The sequence below is a fragment of the Pimephales promelas genome, chromosome 1, assembly GCF_988280905.1.
Source record: "Pimephales promelas chromosome 1, fPimPro1.hap1.1, whole genome shotgun sequence".
NCBI classification, from domain to species: Eukaryota; Metazoa; Chordata; class Actinopteri; order Cypriniformes; family Leuciscidae; genus Pimephales; species Pimephales promelas.
The window spans coordinates 35,262,886-35,283,995 of NC_142769.1; the positions used below are offsets into that span (position 1 = coordinate 35,262,886).

At 38.4% G+C, this 21,110-nt stretch overlaps 1 protein-coding gene across 1 annotated transcript in view; it reads left to right on the forward strand.

The window, feature by feature from the left end:
* The first annotated feature begins 700 nt into the window (after positions 1 to 700).
* igdcc4 (immunoglobulin superfamily, DCC subclass, member 4) overlaps positions 701 to 21,110 on the forward strand; it is a 76,497-nt gene continuing 56,087 nt past the window's right edge. Inside the window, exon 1 of the mRNA XM_039666874.2 lies at positions 701 to 1,120. Within this exon, the coding sequence (XP_039522808.2) occupies positions 1,054 to 1,120 (67 nt within the window). The 5' untranslated portion in view covers positions 701 to 1,053. The remainder of the gene's footprint in view (positions 1,121 to 21,110) is intronic.

The following is a 21,110-nucleotide window of genomic DNA, read 5'->3' on the forward strand; positions in this document are numbered from 1 at the left end:
ATGCTTTTCTCTAATCTGTTCTGTAAATACTCAAGGCTGGACTCTCTCCTCAAAATGTTGCCATGTGGTGTATTTGATAACATAATTTATATCTTTTAGGTGTGTGATGTATAAAGAGTAGGCCATAAACCTTTTCTTCTTTCAGTCAGACAGATAGATTTGTCTTCAGAGACAGTAGTAGGCTATAGGGTCCCGTGCACATGGCTGACTCACTGGCCAGGCGGAGTGGGATCCTCAGCCTGTAGGAGCACATGACATGGATGCACATGTGATCTCTCGCCCCCTCAGACACCAGGAGAGAAGAATTCTCTCAGCCCATTTGAAGGTCATGGCAGAGGGTCCTGGAACCCCAACTGTGTGTGTTTGTGTGTGTTGCAGACTCGTGAATCTATGACTTGCATATCAATAAACAAGTGAATGTTATTATTGACATAGGCCAATAATTATGTTGTGGATTATAGTGGCACATTGAATGAACTTACAATGAATGATAGAACACATCTGACGTTATAATACATTGGGGAGAGCTAGCAACATATCAGCACACCATATAAGATATAATGGTGTATTTTTCCATTCCTACTAGCGAAATACGAAGCTCTAAATAAATGTATGTTCATTTTGCATTGTTGTGTCGTGTGTTTGGCGCAGCGCGTTTGGTGAAACTAGCGTGCAGCCGTGTACACTGAAAGGGGGTGTGTGAGGATACTGGCGGCGTTTCATGCAGCTCCAGTGGACACCTAAAGCGGGACTCACTGGTGTGTGTGTGTGTGTGTGTGTGTAAAGAGAGCTAACACACTCTCACACACACTTAACATTTGGACACAACATGGCGATGAGGCGCCGAGAGACACGACGACTCTTCCCCGATTAACACGACCACGTTATGTTAGGTTAGGGGGGGACCGCGCGACAGGGAAATACTACGTGAAATTACGTAAAACGAATTAAGCCTGAAGAGTTTATTTTCCAAATTCCATTATATGCATGTAGCTTGTGGCGGTCATATAAAGCACACTGCTTTACCCCGCTTCTGGAAATCAAACGCTGTACATGGCGGTGGAGAATATCTGGTTCTTCTGTCTACTTTCTCTGGGTTACTGTGGATTATCCGTGCAAGGTAATACAAACTAAATCTAATCCCCGGTGTTTTCCCATGCTATGTCTTTTAGATTGTGAGTGTCTGGTAGCCTAAATGTAAATGTAGCCTATTTCTTTGTATCTGTCAGAGTGTGAGTATAACGTTAGATGGGCTGAAGAGAGAAATTGTGCACCTTGCTTGTTGCAGCGTTGTGGAGCTTTTACTTTTTCACGTTTTCCTTTGGTAACGTTATGTCCTTTACGCAAACAGGCAGCCTATTTACACTGAAGTACAATATTTATTTGTGGATTCAACTTTTTGTCTCATCTGAACTTCAATTTTATAAACGCACTCAATGTAAAGTAACTGTTGGTTAATTTAACGCAACAGCAAAGCATATTGAAACACTAACAATTAAACAAATCCTTGATGAAGAGACAAATAAAGCAAGGCAATGTTAGCTCGGACGGGCGGTTGTAGGGGGGCTCTATTTTGGAATAGGTTAGTAATTTCACTCATCATTATAGCAAAGTAAGTAAAACGTAAAAGTTGGACTTTAAAGGGGGTTTAATTGAATGCCTTATTTGGAGTTATTTAGAAGCCCCCGATCGATGGAGGGGCTCTTTAAAAAGTCCACTTAACGTCGCAACTCGCAATCCATTAACTCTATACCAAATTATATTAACTAGCCTAATATATTTAGATATTGTTGTCCATTGTCCTTATATGAAACGAATTTGTTAAAATGGCCATTTGTTTAAGCAGCATGTTTGTCTTGACACTGAAAAGAAAAAAATACTTAGAAACTGAAGTTCTTAAATTGTCATATTTCCTCAAATTTTTTGACTAAATTGTGATAATAGCCTATAGACTTATTGTAGCCTAATCTTGCGTAAATAAATGTAGCCTATGTATGCGTGTAAAAGTTCAAACGACTACAGCTTTAACAAAAGAAAACGAGTAGAGTGTTCTGTTTGTTATTTTTAAACGACCAAAGTGCCTTTCACACAGAACAAGATTGAGTTGGACCGGTCAGGTGGAAGAGACGGTAGTCTGCTTATGCTTCAAGGTGTATTTTAAGTGTCTTTACACTCCCAAATCCCCTGCCCCCCTCCTCCCTACATAAAAACATATTCTGCAACATTTTTGCCCACATTCCCTAAAAATTGCCAAGACAGCAACACATGAAAATAAAAAGATATTTTGTAGCTTGTTGTATTACCTTTGTCGTCCACTAGAGGGACTGGACTGAAATACCCCCCCCCCCCCCCCGGCCCCCCTGTAAGGCATTGTGTAATTCGCACCCTTTTTAAAGTAGAGAGATGGTGACTTGGGTGAGCAAAAAATTACTGACACAAGCTTGTTGTGGTATTGATATTTCTAGCTTATTCTGACATTTAAATCAAATAATTGACTTATGAGTTTAAACAAGGCTTTTGGTGCTTTTTGTGTTGACTACCATACTTTTGAGCAATTTTATGACATGGGCCTATATTTATCTCTCTAAATGCCATGTAATGAAATTAGAGAGATCAGAGAAGGTGTTGTTATGGCTTGAGAGGGGTGAGCACTGGTGCTGTTCAGTGCAGGATTCAGTGACTTGAATTCAGTCACACAGGCGCAGGAAGAAAAAGGGGTGGGGAGTGGTCAGGGCGACTTATCCAAAGACTATGCACCTTATTTACATAACAAAGAAGAGCACTGAAACACATGGGCACCTCTCGGCATCCAGCGATGCCCTTGTCTCACCGATGTCCGTTGGGAAGTATAAACGGCAACCACAGCGGTCAAAACACTGTGTCATCTTTGAGCTCTGATAACGATTTTAGTGCCTATATTATTTACAGCGGGGCAGGACCTGCTAGTGATCAATTGCATTAAAAAAATTTGCGCTACCGCTGTGCAGACCTGCTGTGCTGTAGGGTGGCTCTGTTTTCGTTAAAGTAGCCTACTTGTTTTATATATATATTTTCTCAAAGTTATAATTATTTATTTGTTGTTATAAACTTCTAAATATAATTTGTGATTTTCTTCCAGAAATTGTTTTGACAGATTTTTTTAAAAACATCTTATGGTAGGATAGGCAATTTTGGAGAGGTTAGTAATAGTTTTTAAGTCCCAAATAAGTTCTGCCTTTATTTAGAGGGTAGGGTTCTGCCATATAACAAAAAAAAAAAAAAAAATCCTATTACCCTTTGAATAGATGGTTTCTGTCATTTTTGGTAGTTCTTATAATGTAGACGTAACTTCAAGTGTTTGTTTTTCCCTATGAGTTTGACTCTCAGGGAGTCAGGGAGTACCACTCAGGGAATTGCTATCAATATGTGGAAGACTTCCAGAACTTCCACGAGAGGTGGGATGTCTGTAGCCGTGTCCCAATTCAGAGGCTGCATCCTTCGCAGGATACGGACTTCGAAGGCAGTGAATATCAGACTGATTGTTGATTAGTGGGATGGTCTAGACTACGGGGGATTTTTCTTGTTGCCTAGAAACTGTGACGGCTACAGTCTACGAGTGGCAGTAGCGTTTGTACTAGACTTTTATGAAAAATATTCAACTGTCTGAACAAAAAAACAAGGTTCTCAACCTGTCTAAATATGTTAACCGTGGTCCATTTCTGTACATAAAAGAACTGGATAAAATCGCATCTTTGTAAGATGTCAACATTTGAACCACTTTAAAATGTTTTACTTTTTTATTTTTACATTTGTATCATTAGATATTCAAGTTGACACCCAATACTCACATTTAAAAGTGTAAAAAAAAACCAATGCTGTTGTCACCTGCGCAATGAACTTTGGGCAAGGCTAGGGAACTCCTTTAAAGGATCCATCGGTTGTATCCTCCATTGCCTTGGAAACCAAGGACACATTTCGACACTACATTTGAAGGAGCCTTTAAATTGGGACAGACTTTGTGGTGGCACTGTGACGCAGTCGGCCTTTGAATGTGGCATTGAATGAGGATGCAGTCTCCGAATTGGCAAGCAGCTTGTGACTGCTGCAGATTTATTTAGCTGTTGATTGATAGTATTGCCATAGAAATGCACAATTCCGAGTCAGAGGACATGAACCGCTCCGAGTAGAACGTCATGGGTTGCCATCTCTGAATTACTGTAAACACAGCATACGCTTGTTGTTTTGGTTCAGGAGGAACTGTAAAAGGTGGCTGCTGTTTGTTTGTGGTGCTTGGTGACTGTCTGTCTACAACTCTGCGGCATAGCATCATGATTCATGACACACGCTAATGACATGTGATGTCTGCGTGAGCAAGTTTGGAAATACATATGTTGACAGGCAGGTAGAACATCGCGTCATTGCATTGGACAAACATTTTTTTGACATTTTGAAAAACATTCTATGAGGTCAAATTCATTGAGAATTTCAGAAAACTGTAAATCCAGTTCATGAAATCCAACTACGGATCTCTAGCAAGTTCTTTTGTGGAAAATTGAGACCTACATTTAATCCTATAGTCGTAACTATTACTAAACGCACCTGAGTTATGGTTCTTTGGAGTTCATTTGAAAGTTACGGGTTTGTTATTGTTTTGTTGGAATGAAAATCAGATGAAATGCTGATGTGAGCACCTGTGGTTTATCATAACAATAGAAATCAGAGATGTTTTGAGACTTTTATTATGGACTGGCTGTGCAGAGGAGCACAGTATTTTGACAGGTGTCACCGCAAGAGATGCTGTAAGCACAAACATTACTTTGAGAAGCTAGAAGGAGTTGTTGAGTAAGTAGACCTCCTTGTCTGAGGGTTCAGGTTGATCTTCGAAAGTCATGAACATAACATCCTATTTCTTCGCTGCAACTATTCCCTCCTGTCCACTAAGATTTGTGCCCACAATTTCAGGCTGGGTTTTCCTGAGGCTGTGTGTTGGGTTTACAAAGAGGAAGAGGAATGTTGTTATATGTATGCGTGCTGTTGTGTTAAGTGATGCTGGAGAATCTTAAAGGTAATTTGAGGCGATCTATTCCTCTCTTTTTTTCTCTTTAGATGAGATTAGATGAGGAGTGGTGCACTGATGCACTTAGGAGGCCACTTTAAAAATCCAGCTTTCTCATATTGTGTTGTCTAACATTCCAGTATTCTCCTAGAAATCCATGTACAGCCCTGCCCCCCCTGTTTGTTTTATGGGGTCTGTCACATGGTCTCACAGGCATGCTGCTCCAAAACCCGTGACTCAGAGCTCCAGTGTGTGCTCTGTCCTGGGGGGCTCACCATGTTTTGATCACAACATCAGTGCAACATAGCTTGTCCTTCAGAAAGGAAAGAGTTACTCTTTTGTGCTCCATTGCATTATTTTCGTCTGCTGTGTAATGATTCTCTAGTACTGCTGCAGCTCTTCTGCCATTACTACCATTAAAGAATCCCTTCATGACCTCATTTTCCCTCGTCTTTATCAAGCCTTAATATTGTTTAATGCCCCTGAGAGGGATGAAGGGATTTTCAATAATTTTCAATAATTGCACAAACTGTAGACTGAAGCAGATGCTTCTGAACTCAGGGTAGTTATACTGTAGTAGTGAACAGTAGATGCATTTATACTTACTTTCGCTGTTTGATCTGTGAAGTTATTGTTCAAAAAGAAAATGTTAACTTCTAGGGATGGGGGGGGGGGGGATTTGGGGTATCGATTTACTCGATATCTGGTTTATTTTGATCAGCTTTCTGAATCCGACCTAGACGTAGTCTTTGACAAAGCATTTTTCTCAGCTTCTTGCTTCTTTTTTTAAATGAAACGCGTTCAAGTTGAGGAGATCCCCCCCTCTATGTGAAGTGCTTTGAGTGTCCAGAAAAGCGCTATATAAATGTAATGAATTATTGTTATTATTATTAAGTATTGATAAAAAAGAAAGCATCAAGCTAGAATAAAAACAGCCTTTTTAGTGTTTAAAAGCAGAGGCTGTTTCTTTTGATATATTGCATGCTCATATATTCATATACAACTAAATATTCTGGAGGCCATGAAAGATCATGTCAAAAATGCGGTCTGTGGCTGGCAACTTTGAAATTCTGGCAGGGAAAAAGGTTTATGAGGGCATATGAGGGCACGTTGTTTTCAAAAAATGAACAACTTTGATTAATGGTGACTTGAGGTCATGAAACCCTCCTTTCAGAAAGATCTTTCTGCTTGGCTTCTGTTTGTTTTCTAGATTTACTGTGTATGTCTGTGTTCTTTTATAGCTTTACTTTGATGGTAAGATTTAGGTTGATTAATATTATTATTTAGTCTTTTTTTATGTGGTTGTTTCAAGCCTCCATGTGTTTTACATTTGCCGGGTTTGCTGCTCATGGTGAGGTAAATCATTTTTAGGAGAATGAAATGTGGGTCGTACAAGGAAGTTATTCATTATCCTACTTCCTGTTAGTCTTTACAAAGCTGTAGCACAGGTTGTTACACTAGGAAAGGTTGACAAATCTCTTCAATGATCTCTGTAATGTACTTAATGTTTTAAGTAGTGAGACCTGAAAGTGATTCAGTTGTTGTTGGAGGAAAAAAATTTACATCAATGTTTTAGATATTTGACCACCTGCATTAAAGGTGCCATATGTAATAATTGAGGTAAAAATATCCAAAAAATGAGCTACACGCATCAAAAGAATGAGAAGAAATAAGTGCAATGATGTAATTAAAAAACTGACAAGTTATAGTGCTGCCGAGATATAAACCTAAATTAGCATGCTAAATTACTAGCCCCGGCCCGGCAGGTGTCGTAATACCAGTTCCGGCCATGGGAGGCGGTATGCGGCCGGGCAACGTTACCACCAGCCAAACTGCAGTACACGAGTGAGTCGCGCTCGCGCCGGCTTGTGTGTGTGTACTTGAACCTGATGTCAGTCGTGTGGAAATACAGCCCACTACTACATTTCAGTTCAGGGAAGAGTTCAAAAAATGATTGGTTGACATTATGCATGAGAAATACATTTGGAAAGTTGTAGCATACTGTATCTTTCAACAGTGTTCGGGTTCTTTTTCCATTAGCTAGTAGAGATGATCGGTTCACGTGCGCTTGGGATCTGTGGTGTAACATGTACAAGCGCAAAAACGGTATTTATTGTTTGAATTGCATAATAAAATTGACAGAATCTGAGAGCTTAACTCACCTGCTTGCTAAGTGTTAATTGCATGTGTCTCACGGTGAATTCGTGAGAGCTGGCAGCTCTGAATTTCGCTAGGTTGATCAACATCAGCGAAAGCTGTCTGTCAAATTAATTCAAACTAACAATAAAAGTGTAATATGAACAAAACGAATACCGTAAACTTAAAATAATAGCCTGCAGGCTTTTATTTTCCCATATCGTCGAAATGCAACAGCTTGTTTTTGAGACAGGCATCTATGAGTCGGTCTTCATCATTTAGTGTTGAGATGTTGTTCATTTAGTCTCTGATCTCTAAAAATCTCCAAATGCTCCATGTGAAACTGCGGTCTTCCGACCTTTTACTATCGTGTCAAATGATTTGAATAATATGCGGAGAAAGAGAGCAAAACAGCGCTCGTTTGTGTTGTTTGAAGACGTGAGTGCGTGCGGCAGCGGCACAACACATTTTCTGGAGGTATACTGCCCCCATCTGTTATGGAATATGGAATATTTTTTGATTTTTAGTTCCAGATGGCACCTTTAAAGGATTAGTTCACCTCAAAATGAAAATTTCCTGAAAATTTACTCAACCCAATGCCATCCAAGATGTTTCTTTCTTAAGTGGAAATGAAATTAAGTTTTTGGGGAAAACATTTCAGGATTTTTCAAAACACAATGGACTTCAATGGTAACCAAATTGTTGAAGTCCCAAACCAAAGGTCTTTGAAATGCTTCAAAGGGCTCTGCACGATCCCCGTCATTTTCTTGGAAAATAAATTCTATACTTTTTAACCTCACTTGTTCGTCTTGTGCTTGACTGTGAAGCCCCTGGCATTACGTAATCATATTGGAGAGGTCACGCTGGATGTACGTTGTACATTAAACATTGTTTACAAGCGTGGAGAAGGAGGATCGCTCAAATTTTATTGTATGTTGAAGGACATATTTGTCTTTGTGTCAGTTTATTGTTTAAAATGGTCCTTTCGTGTGCATATCCTGGATGTTTAAAACAATGGGGCGGTACTTCCACCTACGTCCAGCGTGACCTTTCCAATGTGATTACGTTAGTGCCTGGCGCGTCGCAGACCGGCACAAGACAAGCAGTTGTGGTTAAAAAGTAGGCTATATACATTCATATTTTATTTTTTAGAAAATGACCGGTCGTTTCGCTAAATAAGACCCTTTTCCTCAACTGGGATCGTGCAGAGCCCTTTAAAGCGCTTTAAATCCCTTTGAAACTGCATTGATTTGGACTTCAACTATTTGGTTACCGTTGAAGTCCATTGTGTGGAGAAAAATCCTGAAATGTTTTCCTTAAAGTTCATTTCTTTTCCACTGAAGAAAGAAAGACATAGACATCTTGGATGGCATTGGGGTGAATTTTCATTTTGAGGTGAACTAATCCTTTAAAGGAACACTCCGACTTTTTGCGACTTTAGCCTATTCACCTTACCCCCCAGAGTTAGATAAGTCCATACATACCTTTTTCATATCCGTGCGTGCTATAAGTCTGTTTGACGCACCCACCGCTAGCCTAGCTTAGCACAAAGACTGGATGTGAATGGTTGCAGCTTTCAGACTAATCCAAATGAGTGACAAAATAACGCAAACGTTTTCCTATTTACATGTTGTGGTTTGTATAGTCACAGAGTGTGCAAATATCAAGGCCGTATGAGACACAGACATCTTTTAACCGTATAAATACTATATTTTCTGAAGGCGAAGCACTGCTACTTGGGCAGAGTGATAACAATCACCTGAGACGCACTGTGACGAGGAGCAGAGAGTTCGCTTCGCTCAGTGTTGGAATAAAGAGTCAGCAATTACTAACGTTAGATAGAAAAGCATAGTTTATCATGGGTGTTTGCTTTATTGTATGAGCTGTGACAATAAACAGGGGAGACCAGGTTATACAGTACCATGTTTCATTGATTTCCAACCAAAAACGCACCCAGATTTATAAATATCGCATGAAGAAATAATTATTATTACAGGAATCAATATATTTTAAATGCAATTTATTAGCTGAACCAAATGTATTCAACAGTATATAATATACAGTATAATTGCATTACTAGAGGATAGAATACGGGGAAAGTAATAGCACAAATTGTTTTTGCACAATGAACTCACAGCCTATCGTACTCTTTTGCACGCTCAAGTTCGTTATTTCCATGGTTATTTCAAATTTAGGCTACTAGGCGCGCCGCGCGCAGGGTGCAAGTTCAACGCGGTGAACGCGCTCGTTTTTTTCCAAGCGCGTCCGCACCGCATCAAGATAAAAACATATTTATACCCTAATCATATAATAGTGTCGCTAACGTTACATTAGCTCTGGCTAATGGCACTGTTACAGTAGGTCATCTAAAAACATAACGGAACACTTACCTCAGCCGCAGGTGATCCACTTGTCCTGTCTGTGCTATCGATGGGATAGCCGTATCCTTCAGCACATTATGGTCCGTGTGGCAAATTCCATTTTTCAAAATAGTCGTCCATTGAAATGTACCGAGCAAACATAATGTCCCTTGATAATCTTAGGTGTGTTTGGATAAATATCCAGACTAAGTTAGCCATTTCTTCATCCAGTCAGCGTTTTTAGTTGGAATTCTGTGAAATGGTATTACCTCCCCTGTTTACAGTCGCAGCTATTTACAATAGAGCGAGAACCCATGACTCTAAACTACGCTTTTACTATTTATAAATTGCTGACTATGTTAAGCCTAGTTCACACTACGTGATTTTAAGCCCGATTTAAGCCCGATTTGCAAATCGTTGAGTCGCCGACAAGTCAGGGTGTTATCGCGTGCAAATCGCGGGCGATTAGCGGACGATTAACGCTCGCCAATCCGTTAGTGTGAAAGAGCCAACAACGCATCAAAGACAGCTCGCAGACAGCTCGCAGACAGGTCACCGAGCTCAGAAAAATATCTAGCCTGCTAGATATCTCGAGCAGTCGCGCGACTCAATCTCAGTGATGTCATGAGTACAGCCAATCATAGCAACGCATGGGTTGAGGACACCAGGTAAATCTTACTTTTTCTTTTTTGCATTTTTTTTTCTCAGAGCAGATCGTCGAGCAAACAGTGTGCAGCACTAGTTTCTGTCTGACGTCCATATTCGCGTGTTATGTTCTTCTCTGTAGTTTCGCGTCATTTCTGGTTCGTTATTGCGTGGTTTTTCGTTACAAAACATGGTTTCTAGACCAGGGGCTCGTTCTTCGTACGTTGCTTAAAACATCCGAGATTAAATGAGAGATCTAAGATGATATCATCGTGCTAATCATGATCCGGCTAATTGGGTTCTTTGAACACACCTGTTGTTTATGATTAGTATCGCTGGATTGAGTTATCTGAGATAACTGCGCGTTCTCGCGTTGGTTTAAAAGGGTACATGTATCGATAGCAGAACCAGTGATCAGCAGCGCTGCTATTGGCTGTTCAGCATGGCCAAAGAACACGCCCAGTTTTTCTCCCAAGCAGAGCAAGCGCTTTTAATGCAAGGTTATGCCGAATTTCAGTCTTTAATTAAAACGCCAGGGAACACCTCAAAGTGTGCAAAAGCCAGGAGAGAGTGCTGGCAAAACTAGAAGACAAATTAAATGCGTTTGTGGTGACCATGTTAGATGTTTTAATAACTTATTATTATTTTATTTTTATTTTCATAATTTCATAATTACTTTGTTCATTGTAATGTTGAGTCACCGCACTATAATAATGGATATGGTCAAAGTGAAGTACAAAAATATTCTACTTAATGGTAATTTTAGGCCTTATAGGCCTACTAGTCTCTTTTAAAAAGGCACTGTTAAATAAATGATTGTCTGTTTATAAAAGCAACCAGGAAAAAGGCTGAGAAAAAAATAATAATGATGCTCCTGACCCTGGCAGAAGAGCTGACCCTTGGGTTGAATGTGAATTGCCCTGTGAAGGGCATCCCTGGGTTCAGCTCTTCCAGACACACATCAGGGACCAGCAGCAGGAACACCTTCATCACTGGGAAATGAGATTTAAATTATCTTTGTACACTATGAAATAATTTGTTGCTGCATTAAATGAAGTAGACCTATAATCCAAATTGGCTGGTTTAGTCATTTCAACTGTTAAATCTTGAGTAATGATAAATTGCTTTGTCTTTTGAAAGTAAAAACTGATAAACTTATGTTAATGTAAAAATATTTTGCCATGAGTTATCAATCACATTGCACTGGAGAGTGAAGAAAACTTCTCAGATGACTGTCCTTTGGAGGAAGTACTTTAATTTTAATTGTGCCTATGCCTGTTATTTCTGAGAGGAGTCCACATGTACAGAAAGGCCTACAGAAGAGTCTGCACACAGCAGTGATACAGGGGTGGGCAGTGTAGAGACAACTTTTGCTTTTTATTTGTTGCATGAGGCATGTGTGACACAAACGACACGGTTAAATTCGTCCCCTATATGAGTCTTCAACAGAAAATAGAGTATTTTGAAAAAACAAAAATCAGGGGGAGAAACAGAACTTGACTAAGAAAAAATTGCACTAGAAATAGAATTGCTTCAAAATAAACTTCAGAGTAAAATCACACAGAGTACTATTGCTGACCTTGCATAATATCTTTTAAAAAGATGACTGAATAACTGGCTTTTCTTTACAAAGAACAATTGAAATAAAACTCTAAGCAAATAGAGTTTTGCAAATTTGTCTTGTCTTTTATTTTAGGCTTAATGAAACTTTTTTTTTTTTTGTGATGTTGGCAGTGTTGTGTAATATGGCACATGCAATGTCACAGGCCCTGTCAGGTGCAACCCTCAGGCTTTTTAGACCCTGAAATCTTCCCTTTAGTTGGCCAAAGCTCATGTCATTGTGGCAAAAAAAAACTAAGAGCACTACTTTGTGAATGGCACGACAGAAAGCTTATCAAGTTCCCCGCATCTCCAGTAGTGTAAAGGAAACCACTCGCAAATAATTTTAGGGCAATGCAAACATTTTGTAACGTTGTTGAAGCCCGATATCGAATCAAACATTAATGTGCATTTCCAACAAAATAATAATGTATTTAAACGACACCCTCACGACGATCGTTTCACGAGAAAACAAAAATAAATCTCAGAAATTAGGCTACACACTATCGCGCTGCGCTGAAGGACTTCCCGTATCAGCCGCGATCTAATCCTGTTTACATGAAATAAGCCTGCTCGTGAGCAGGCTCAAGCTAGCGCACCTGTTGCTATGACAGCAAGTCCAGGATGAGCGTCGAAGAACCAAACGATCCAAGATCATGCCAAATCGCCAACAATCAAATCCAGCTAACTGAGTTAGCGACGTACTAAGAACGAGCCCCTGATAGAATCGTGTTGTTGTCAACTCGTTATTTGTTTGATTATTTTCAGGATTTAGACCGTACTATAGTACTGAAACAGCTCTCATTGAGTCACAAATGATATGCTCTTATCATCCGATCGTGGTTGTATCTCTATGCAGTGCGTTGTTAACTCGTGTAGTGAGTTACCTCCTGTTGTGGATCAATCACGTTGTGTTGTGTGGTGTGAACAGCTAAACAACTTGAACACTCATGATTTCACTGAGAGCAAGTCATGTAATGTGAACTGCACAGTTCAGCCCAACATTTTAAAATCTTGTAGTGTGAACTAGGCTTTACCCAAACACTGAGCGAACTCTCCGCTCCTCACCACGGCGTGTCTCAGGTGATGCGGTTATTACGCCGTCAAAGTAGCAGTGCTTCGCCTTCAGAGAATAGTTCCCAGGTTTTATACGGTTAAAAGATGTCTGTGTCTCATTTGACTTTGTTATTTGTACATTATGTGACTATACAAACCACAACATGTAATTAGGAAAACGTTTGCGTTATTTTGCCACTCATTTGGATTAGTATGAAAGCTGCAACCAGTCACATCCAGTCTTTGTGCTAAGCTAGGCTAGCGGTGGGTGCGTCAAACAGACTTATAGCACGCACGGAGATGAAAAAGGTATGTATGGACTTATCTAACTCTGGGGGGTAAGGTGAATAGGCTAAAGTCCCAAAAAGTCGGAGTGTTCCTTTAAGTCCAATAAGAATCCCCAAACTGATCTATGGGTTATATTTATGAAGCTGATAGTGCTTAGGTCTCTGTGTTCTTCTGTGTTGCAATGGCTATTTGAGTTCAGCATTTGTACACATGGACTCCAGGGATACTGTGACCTGGATAACAGCTGTCAAAATCTATCAGCATGTGGCTTGACCAGGGATAGAACCTCAGATGGGTCAAAGGGAGATGAAAAGAAGGACAAAGGGAGGTACTGAGGCTTGATGGGAGAATTGACATGTTTAATGAGTAACTGGAATAATTAGTATTGCCCATTTAAATGATCATTATAGTGACAGTTGTCTGTCTTAAATACATATTAGATTCTGTCAGCAATTACTTACCCTCATGTTGGTCAAAACCGATGACTTGTTTTCAGCTGAACACAAAAGAAAATATTCCTATTTTCTTTTGTGCATATAAAACGGAAATGAATGGTCACCAAAACTACTTGTTTACCAACATTCTTCAAGACATTTTTTGTTTTTGTTTTTTTTTGCACAGAAGAAAGAGCATTTTTCTAATTTGAGATGAGATGAGGGTAAGTATATGATGACTATCCCTTTAAAGTTCTCATACTAGCAAGTGACAGAGCCAGTATAATGATTTCTTTTTATTTATTTCATTTATTTCAAGTCCACACTATAACTTAAACTTCAATGCATCACTGCATTCACTCCACTATAAGTTGATAATTGACTTGTTTGCTTGCATACATACTGCCAAGAACATTCAAGCCCTGCCAAGGGCCTCTTAGCCAAGAACCCGGAGAATATTTTTAAGATAAAGTTGAAGTTTTATTAATGGTTTCTACTGTTCATAATCACATTTGATCCAATTCCCTTAGTTTTATTAGACAGCATGCTGTTAAGCATAGCCAGAAATGTTTCCCTCACTGTGTTGATAATCAACATCCAGTGTGTCTTCAGCTACTCACCAGTTCCAACTTGAGTTTCTGCAGCTTGTGCATAGCAGCTTTTTAAACTAAGACTATAATTTCACCAACCAGAATGACCACAGCAGAATTTTGTCTGATATCTGTCCATACTGTGCCAGTATCTGTTTTTGTTACATAGGTACACACACACACACACACACACACACACAAAACAGCTTCAAGGCCATGTGTACTGTGATTTACATCGATTCAAAATGTTTATCCAGTCAGTAAACGTTGGTTTTTGTATCCATTGAAACGAGGTCATGATTCATTGGGTTTTGTGTATGCTCTATACATTTGCTGAAACGGAGAAGATCATCACTGCTGTTGTTCAGTAAATTATAGAGTTTCAACGGGTTGACATCTCTGAATGAATCTTGGAAAAGAAAAAGTTGGATCCAAAATTATGATTTTTATTGATTAAGTAAAAATGTTGGTGTGTCATCATTCTCAGACTGTGAGATAAATGACAAAATGTTGCTGTAAGTTTATATTATGGATATTATGTTAAGTACAATATTGAATTCTGTTGTGTGTTTAAATGAATAATCATTCGAGAAAATGTGTTGATGTATAATGGCATGTTAATGTATGCGTTGGTGTGTGAGCGAGTGTGTGAAACGGGGTCTATTCCTCATGACGCTGGTTGGGTAAACAGTCATACGATCGCATTCCTTCCATTCCTTGCTGCTGTCCACTTGGTCACATGACTACACAGGAGGGCTCATAGTGGTGTGGGGAGGTATGACTTAGGAAGGGGAGCCATTTATCACTAAGGACGATTGTGGATGCAGGCTCCCACATTTACAAGGGTGTATTTTTTTTTCTTCAAAGCAGATGTATTAAACATGTCAGATACTGACTGTTATAAAATTCTCGACACACAAAGAGGCTGTGAATGTAATTAACAGGAGTAGATTCATAAAAGGTTTATAACCTTGGTGTTTGGCTTTCGGTGCATGATTTTTAAGTCTTTCAGCTTGGTAAATGGCTGTTTGTCTTGGTGCCTTTGTCCTAAATTTCCTTTTTTTAAATGTTGTCAAAAGACTGCAGTAATTGCTGCAAATAGTTCACAGAGGAGAAAGAGTAACTGTAAATACTGTCAAAGACTCCAACTGAGCCATTTAGATCCCTGCTTTTAGTATTGATTGTCATGTGTGGATAAATGTGGTCTTAAACCAGACCTGTGCCAGGATTGGGCCATCTGGGGACCCCACTATTATAGTGTTGTGGATGTGGACTGCATGGGAGACCCTCTTGAAAGGCTATAAAAAGACAGTTCTGTTATTTTTAGGATAGGTAGAAGTGAGCACACAATAGGACAGCAGACATTTCAAGTCAACTCAAAAGTGCTTTTATTGTTATGAAAAGGTACAGTGTATTGCCAAAGCATAGATCTACAAAGAATAAAAATTATACACATAAATTCTGTATTCTATACAGTGACCCCAAAAGTATTTGGACACTTAAGTCATACTTAAATGGATTGTTCATCCAAAAATTTACTCGCCCTTATTTTGTTGCAAACCCATAACACTTTTGTTCATCTACGATATGCAAATGAAGATCTTTTTAATGAAATCTGAAAGACTTTTTTGTACTCTCTATACTCAACTACTGTATGTGAATAGAAACCGAAATTTAAATCTGTTCCGTGTATGTCTCTTGAAACCACTAAATTCATATGGAATAGTTTTATAATCTCTTCATTAACTTTTATGAAGGATCAAATTGGTATTTGTGTGCACTGTCAATGGAGGAATATTCAAAACAGACAAGTATTCACATTTTCTGGTTGTCAAATGTAAGTTTAACATGCTTATATGATGAACTACTGTTATTATACCCTGAGAGGAAACAACTTCATACATCCGCTAAAAATTACCTTGCCAGGTCTATGTCTGTTGTGTGTTTGCACATGTGACTTGGTTTAATTAATCTTTAATTTTCATTTATGACATTTATAGTGTTCATATAGTGTTTCACTTATTGCTCACGCAGTGAAGGATGTGGCTAGCAAAGCCGGTTAATTTCCCAAGAAATTCATGCCATGAACTGAATAATAGTCTTGAATATAATGTTAGTCTTCCAGGTAACATCCCATATGTGTAAATGTCCATAGTGCATCTGCTGCAACATCTCATCTTTTCAGTGAGACTCAGTTGTCAGATTCCTTTTCTTTTTTTAGTTATAATATATCTCATACTGTTGCCTAGTTGTATCTGTCTCATGCTCCGCTCCTTTGCTTTTGATCTAGCTGCACCGAGTTTCCCTAAGCAGAATTCCCAGAATTTTATATGCAGAGACAGATAACATCAATACATATCATGTTAGAACTTTTGTGTGTGTGTGTCTGTGGTTTACAGATAAAGAGGTAGAGCTGAAGCTTCCGTAACTGTCATGACTGTTACCTCTTATCATACAGATAGCACCTGTGACAATGGAAATCCTTCTGCCATTAAGTGTAGATTTGGAACTGGGTTTTTGCCATTTAGTTTTTCAAACAGACTAAGGGCGTTCACTTGCACTTTAAAGGTTCTATTTCACAAGGACTAAAGCATTTATTCGTTTTGGGGTTTTGCCTCAAAAACTTGTGTGTTTGTGTGTACACTATTGTTAAAAAGTTTGGGGTCAGTAATATTTTATGTTTTTGAAAGAAGTCTCTTATGCTCACTAAGGCTTCATTTATTTGATTAAAAAATACAATAAAACAGTAATATTGTGAAATATTTGTACAATTTAAAATGACCTCTATTTTAGCATGTCATTTATTATTGACAGCTGCATTTTCAGAAGCCTTCAGTCTTCAGTGTTGCATAATATGCCTCAGAAAGCATTCTTATGGTGATTTGGTGCTCAGAAGAAACCACATTTTCTTTGATACAAAGCTCAAAAGAACAGCATTTATTAGAAAATGTAAACATGCTTGCTAATTAAAAGTATTAAAGGGATACTCCACTTTTTTGGGAAATAGGCTCATTTTACAACTTCCTCAGGGTTAAACGTTTGAGTTTTACCGTTTTCTAATCCATTTAGCTGATTTTCTGATATTTAGAAGAATATCAGTAACCAGACAGTTTCTGGTCTCATTGACTTCCATCGTAGAAATTGACTTCCATATACTTTCATAGTAGGAAAAAAATATACTATGGAAGTCAATGAGACCAGAAACTGTCTGGTTACTGATATTCTTCTAAATATCAGAAAATCGGCTGGATGGATTCAAAAACGGTAAAAGCCAACTGTTTAACTCTGGGGGAGTTGTAAAATGAGCCTATTTCCAAAAAAAGTGGAGTATCCCTTTAATTTCACAAAAAAACATCTTAAATGGTAAATATGTATGAGTGGTAACTATGGACATCATGCTGTACTTTTGAGTCCAGTTGCAATGGTTCACATGGCAGGGGCACAGCTGCAGGATGTGCAAAGTCTAGCGAGTGAGTCATTCTCCGTTCATGGTCTGAGGATATAACTTGTCCATTCCAAAGGGACTTTGTTTTGGCCATGGATGCCAGAACTGCCATAGCCAGAAGATGGTTTTACTTTTTTGTACATCAAAATATTGCGAGAGATTTGATGCTTGAGGCATGTATCTTTATGTCGAGTTGTTTCAGCACAGACCACTGAATGAGACAGCACTCTTGCACAACTCTTGAAGCCCTATTTAAGACATTGTTAGGCTGTGAGAATTGGCTGTCAACTTGGCAAGCCGTGACCTCTTGAATAACGTCGGCTTATTCCGCTCATCAGGACTCGCTCAACAAGCAATTTAAAAGTCCTTATCATCATCCTCATTTTGAACACAGTGAGATTTGCTTGGAGCCCTGTAATTGTTTGCACATCTCCCTAGAGCACTGTGGTTATTTTTTTTGGTGCATTGTAATATTCTTCAGAGGATTTCCTTCATTTGGCCTAGAACCGAGACACCACAATAGTTTGGTAAAGAGATCAGAATACTAAATCCTAAAGCTTGGCTGATAGGATGTGCACCTAGATAGATTCAGTGTTCACTGGGTTTCGTTGATAGACCCCTCCTGCTGGATGAATACACAATTAATTTAAGTGCACTGAGGATTAGGGCTGGGTATTGACATAAATGTCTAATTAAATTTAAATTTTCTAGCTGATTAACAAGTTGCTTTTCTGATGTAAATGTAGCATTATGTGAAAATGTTGTTTATAAGCTGTTTTACTGACGTCTTTCCACACTGATTGAGCAATTACATGACACGATATGGATTTCGGTAAGTTGTGCTGTATCGTTCAACATACCTTCTGATGTTCATTCATGTTTATTTCGTGTTGTAACTACGAAAAAGTGGAAGAGTTGATCAGTTGTCAAGCGCTCCGTGCTGCTGCTTTGTTTGAACTGAGATGCCACAGAGATTTGCCACCATATTAAAGAGCGCCTGAGAAGTATTTATTGTTTGAATTTCATAATAAAATGGATAGAATTTGAAATCTTTGTTTCATATCAAAATGTAATAAAGCACAAAGCTTGCAATTTATTGAATGAGAGGCGTGCTACAATGTTTTGTTCATTCATCAAATGAAAACAGACTAAAATAGCAATTCTTGAGATTTAAGAATCAATATTGGTTCATAAAAATGAGAATTGCTTAAAATCAAGAAATCAATATTTTTACCCAGCCCTACTTGAGGATGTTGTCTGAACTGTAAATGGATGCTTTTCTCTTCTAAGAAGTGGAAGTCATCATAATTGGGTAAACTTCTGTGGTAATATAACAAATGTATTTTTTTGCTTTGCCATTTGATCAACAATAGTGTTCCTATGACCTTCCAAAAGAGAAAACAAACATAATGAGAGATTGATTGGTCAGACTCAGAAGAAAGAAAAATGTCAAATTTGCCATCACTCTCTCAGCTGTCGTGTTAGTAACACTCGCTCAGCAGCGTAAACAAGTGTTCTGTAATTTAATGTCAAGGTAATAAAGTACAAATAGCACAAACAACCATTCCTGGGTCCTGAGTACACTTACTAGATGTGTTCACTACCACCTTCAGTGTCTTTTCCGGTCTCTCAGTATTCCTCACATGTTTCAAGAGCACTGACCGCAGTAATCAAATGCTTTAAATGGCAAGACACCTTGTTCCCCTTTTTGTTGCTTTCTAGCTAAACAGATTAACAACAGCACTGCAATCCAGACCTTATAGGACGCTTATCAGTGATGTCGAGAGAAAAGCTCCTAAAATAATCACCCTGCACTCTACACTGCGGTCTTGCAGTCACGTTCCTATTACTACTAACGGCCTGCTATTAGTTTGTAGTGTGTTGTTGCTTGCGCACCTAACAATATGCTGATTTATTTATTGTCGCAGCTAAATGACACATCTGGCACTGTACTGTCACTGTTTGCTCTGAATTTTTCCTACTTCAATTCTTTAGGCATACATTTTTAATTAAATACAATGTCTGAGGAACAAAAACACATGCAGCCTCGTATTTGTGACTTGAAAATGTCAAGGAATATATTCATAAATATCATGATATCATGATAGTTGATTTTTCATTTAAAAATCGTGTTTTTATCTAAAGGCATTTAAAATAAATCACTAAACTAAAATGAATTGTTTTAAATTCAAGTGAATTTAGTCATCACAATATTTTAATGTAAATGTACAGTATTTTTTTAATTTGCTGAACAATTGCCAGTTCAAAACTAACAAGTCTAAATGTGAAATTAGAGATGCATGATAGTCGCTATAATGATTTTTATATTACAATTCCGTAAGATTTTATCTAAAAATATTATATCATTACATGGTCATTATTAAAATTCTAGACTAAATGCATTTAAAAAACACTAAACTAAAATATATTTTTAAAATTTATCAAGTAAATATATAGGCATCACAATATTATGATTTACATAATTATTATTATTTATTTTTTTAGATTTGCTAAAGCTAAACAATTACATTTGTCCCATCTGCAGCATTTCCTTCTAATAAACTGATTTGTTTTTTCTTTCACAACATGTTCTTTTCTTTTTTCTGTTGGCACATCCCCCTGGTAGGCACCCCAAATTTAAAATTTGTTGATTTCTGAGTTGGCCCAATGTTAAAGGTGCAATACCTAAGATTTTTGCATTAAAATATCCCAAAATCACAAGGCCAGTGTTATATATTTAGTAAAGATGATAACTCACAATATTTCAAATGTTTCAAACAATGTTTAAATCGCGAGAAAATTGAGATTTTAACCAAGTAAACGGCACGTGTCAGCAGGGGTGAGCTGGGAGTCGCGAGTCAATCGCGTCATATCCGCTTACCTCGGTTTCCGCTCGTACTACGTGTAGTCCTGGACAAATGCGGTAGTTGTAGTTGTATCAAACGACAGCTTGTTTCGCGCATTTGTTATGGAATGGAGCACATATATTCTTTTCATTTATTCTCGGAATGTGAACTGTTGGCTGTAAAGGGGGTCGCACACCGGACGAGAAGCGCCGCGTCACGTTTAGGACAACTCCAGTAACGTTATCGAACACCGGACGCGCACTTTCTCATCAGTGTATGGCCAGCAATATTGTTATGTTTAATGACAGAAAATGAAGATAATGTCTGTTCTATGTTATTGTACTGTACAATTAAATACAATCGTTGCTGAGTCTGCATTCTGAAAACTTTACCTCAGATCATCCGTTCACAGAATGAATTGAGAATCTCACGTAAAAAATCTAATAATAATCAGTAATTGTCATTCAAGCAGCTGATTTCTGTAAATGACTGCAAAACTAAATGCATAGATATTGCAGCACAGGGCAAAGTCAGGATCCATTAGCAACGGTTTGAGGCAAAAATAATTACAATTTTATATAAAACTATGTAAATGGCGCTCTGTGGCGCAGCAGGGTTTTGAACACGGTCCTGAAACGTTGCTGGGCACCGCGGACATCCGCCGAATGGCGCCGCC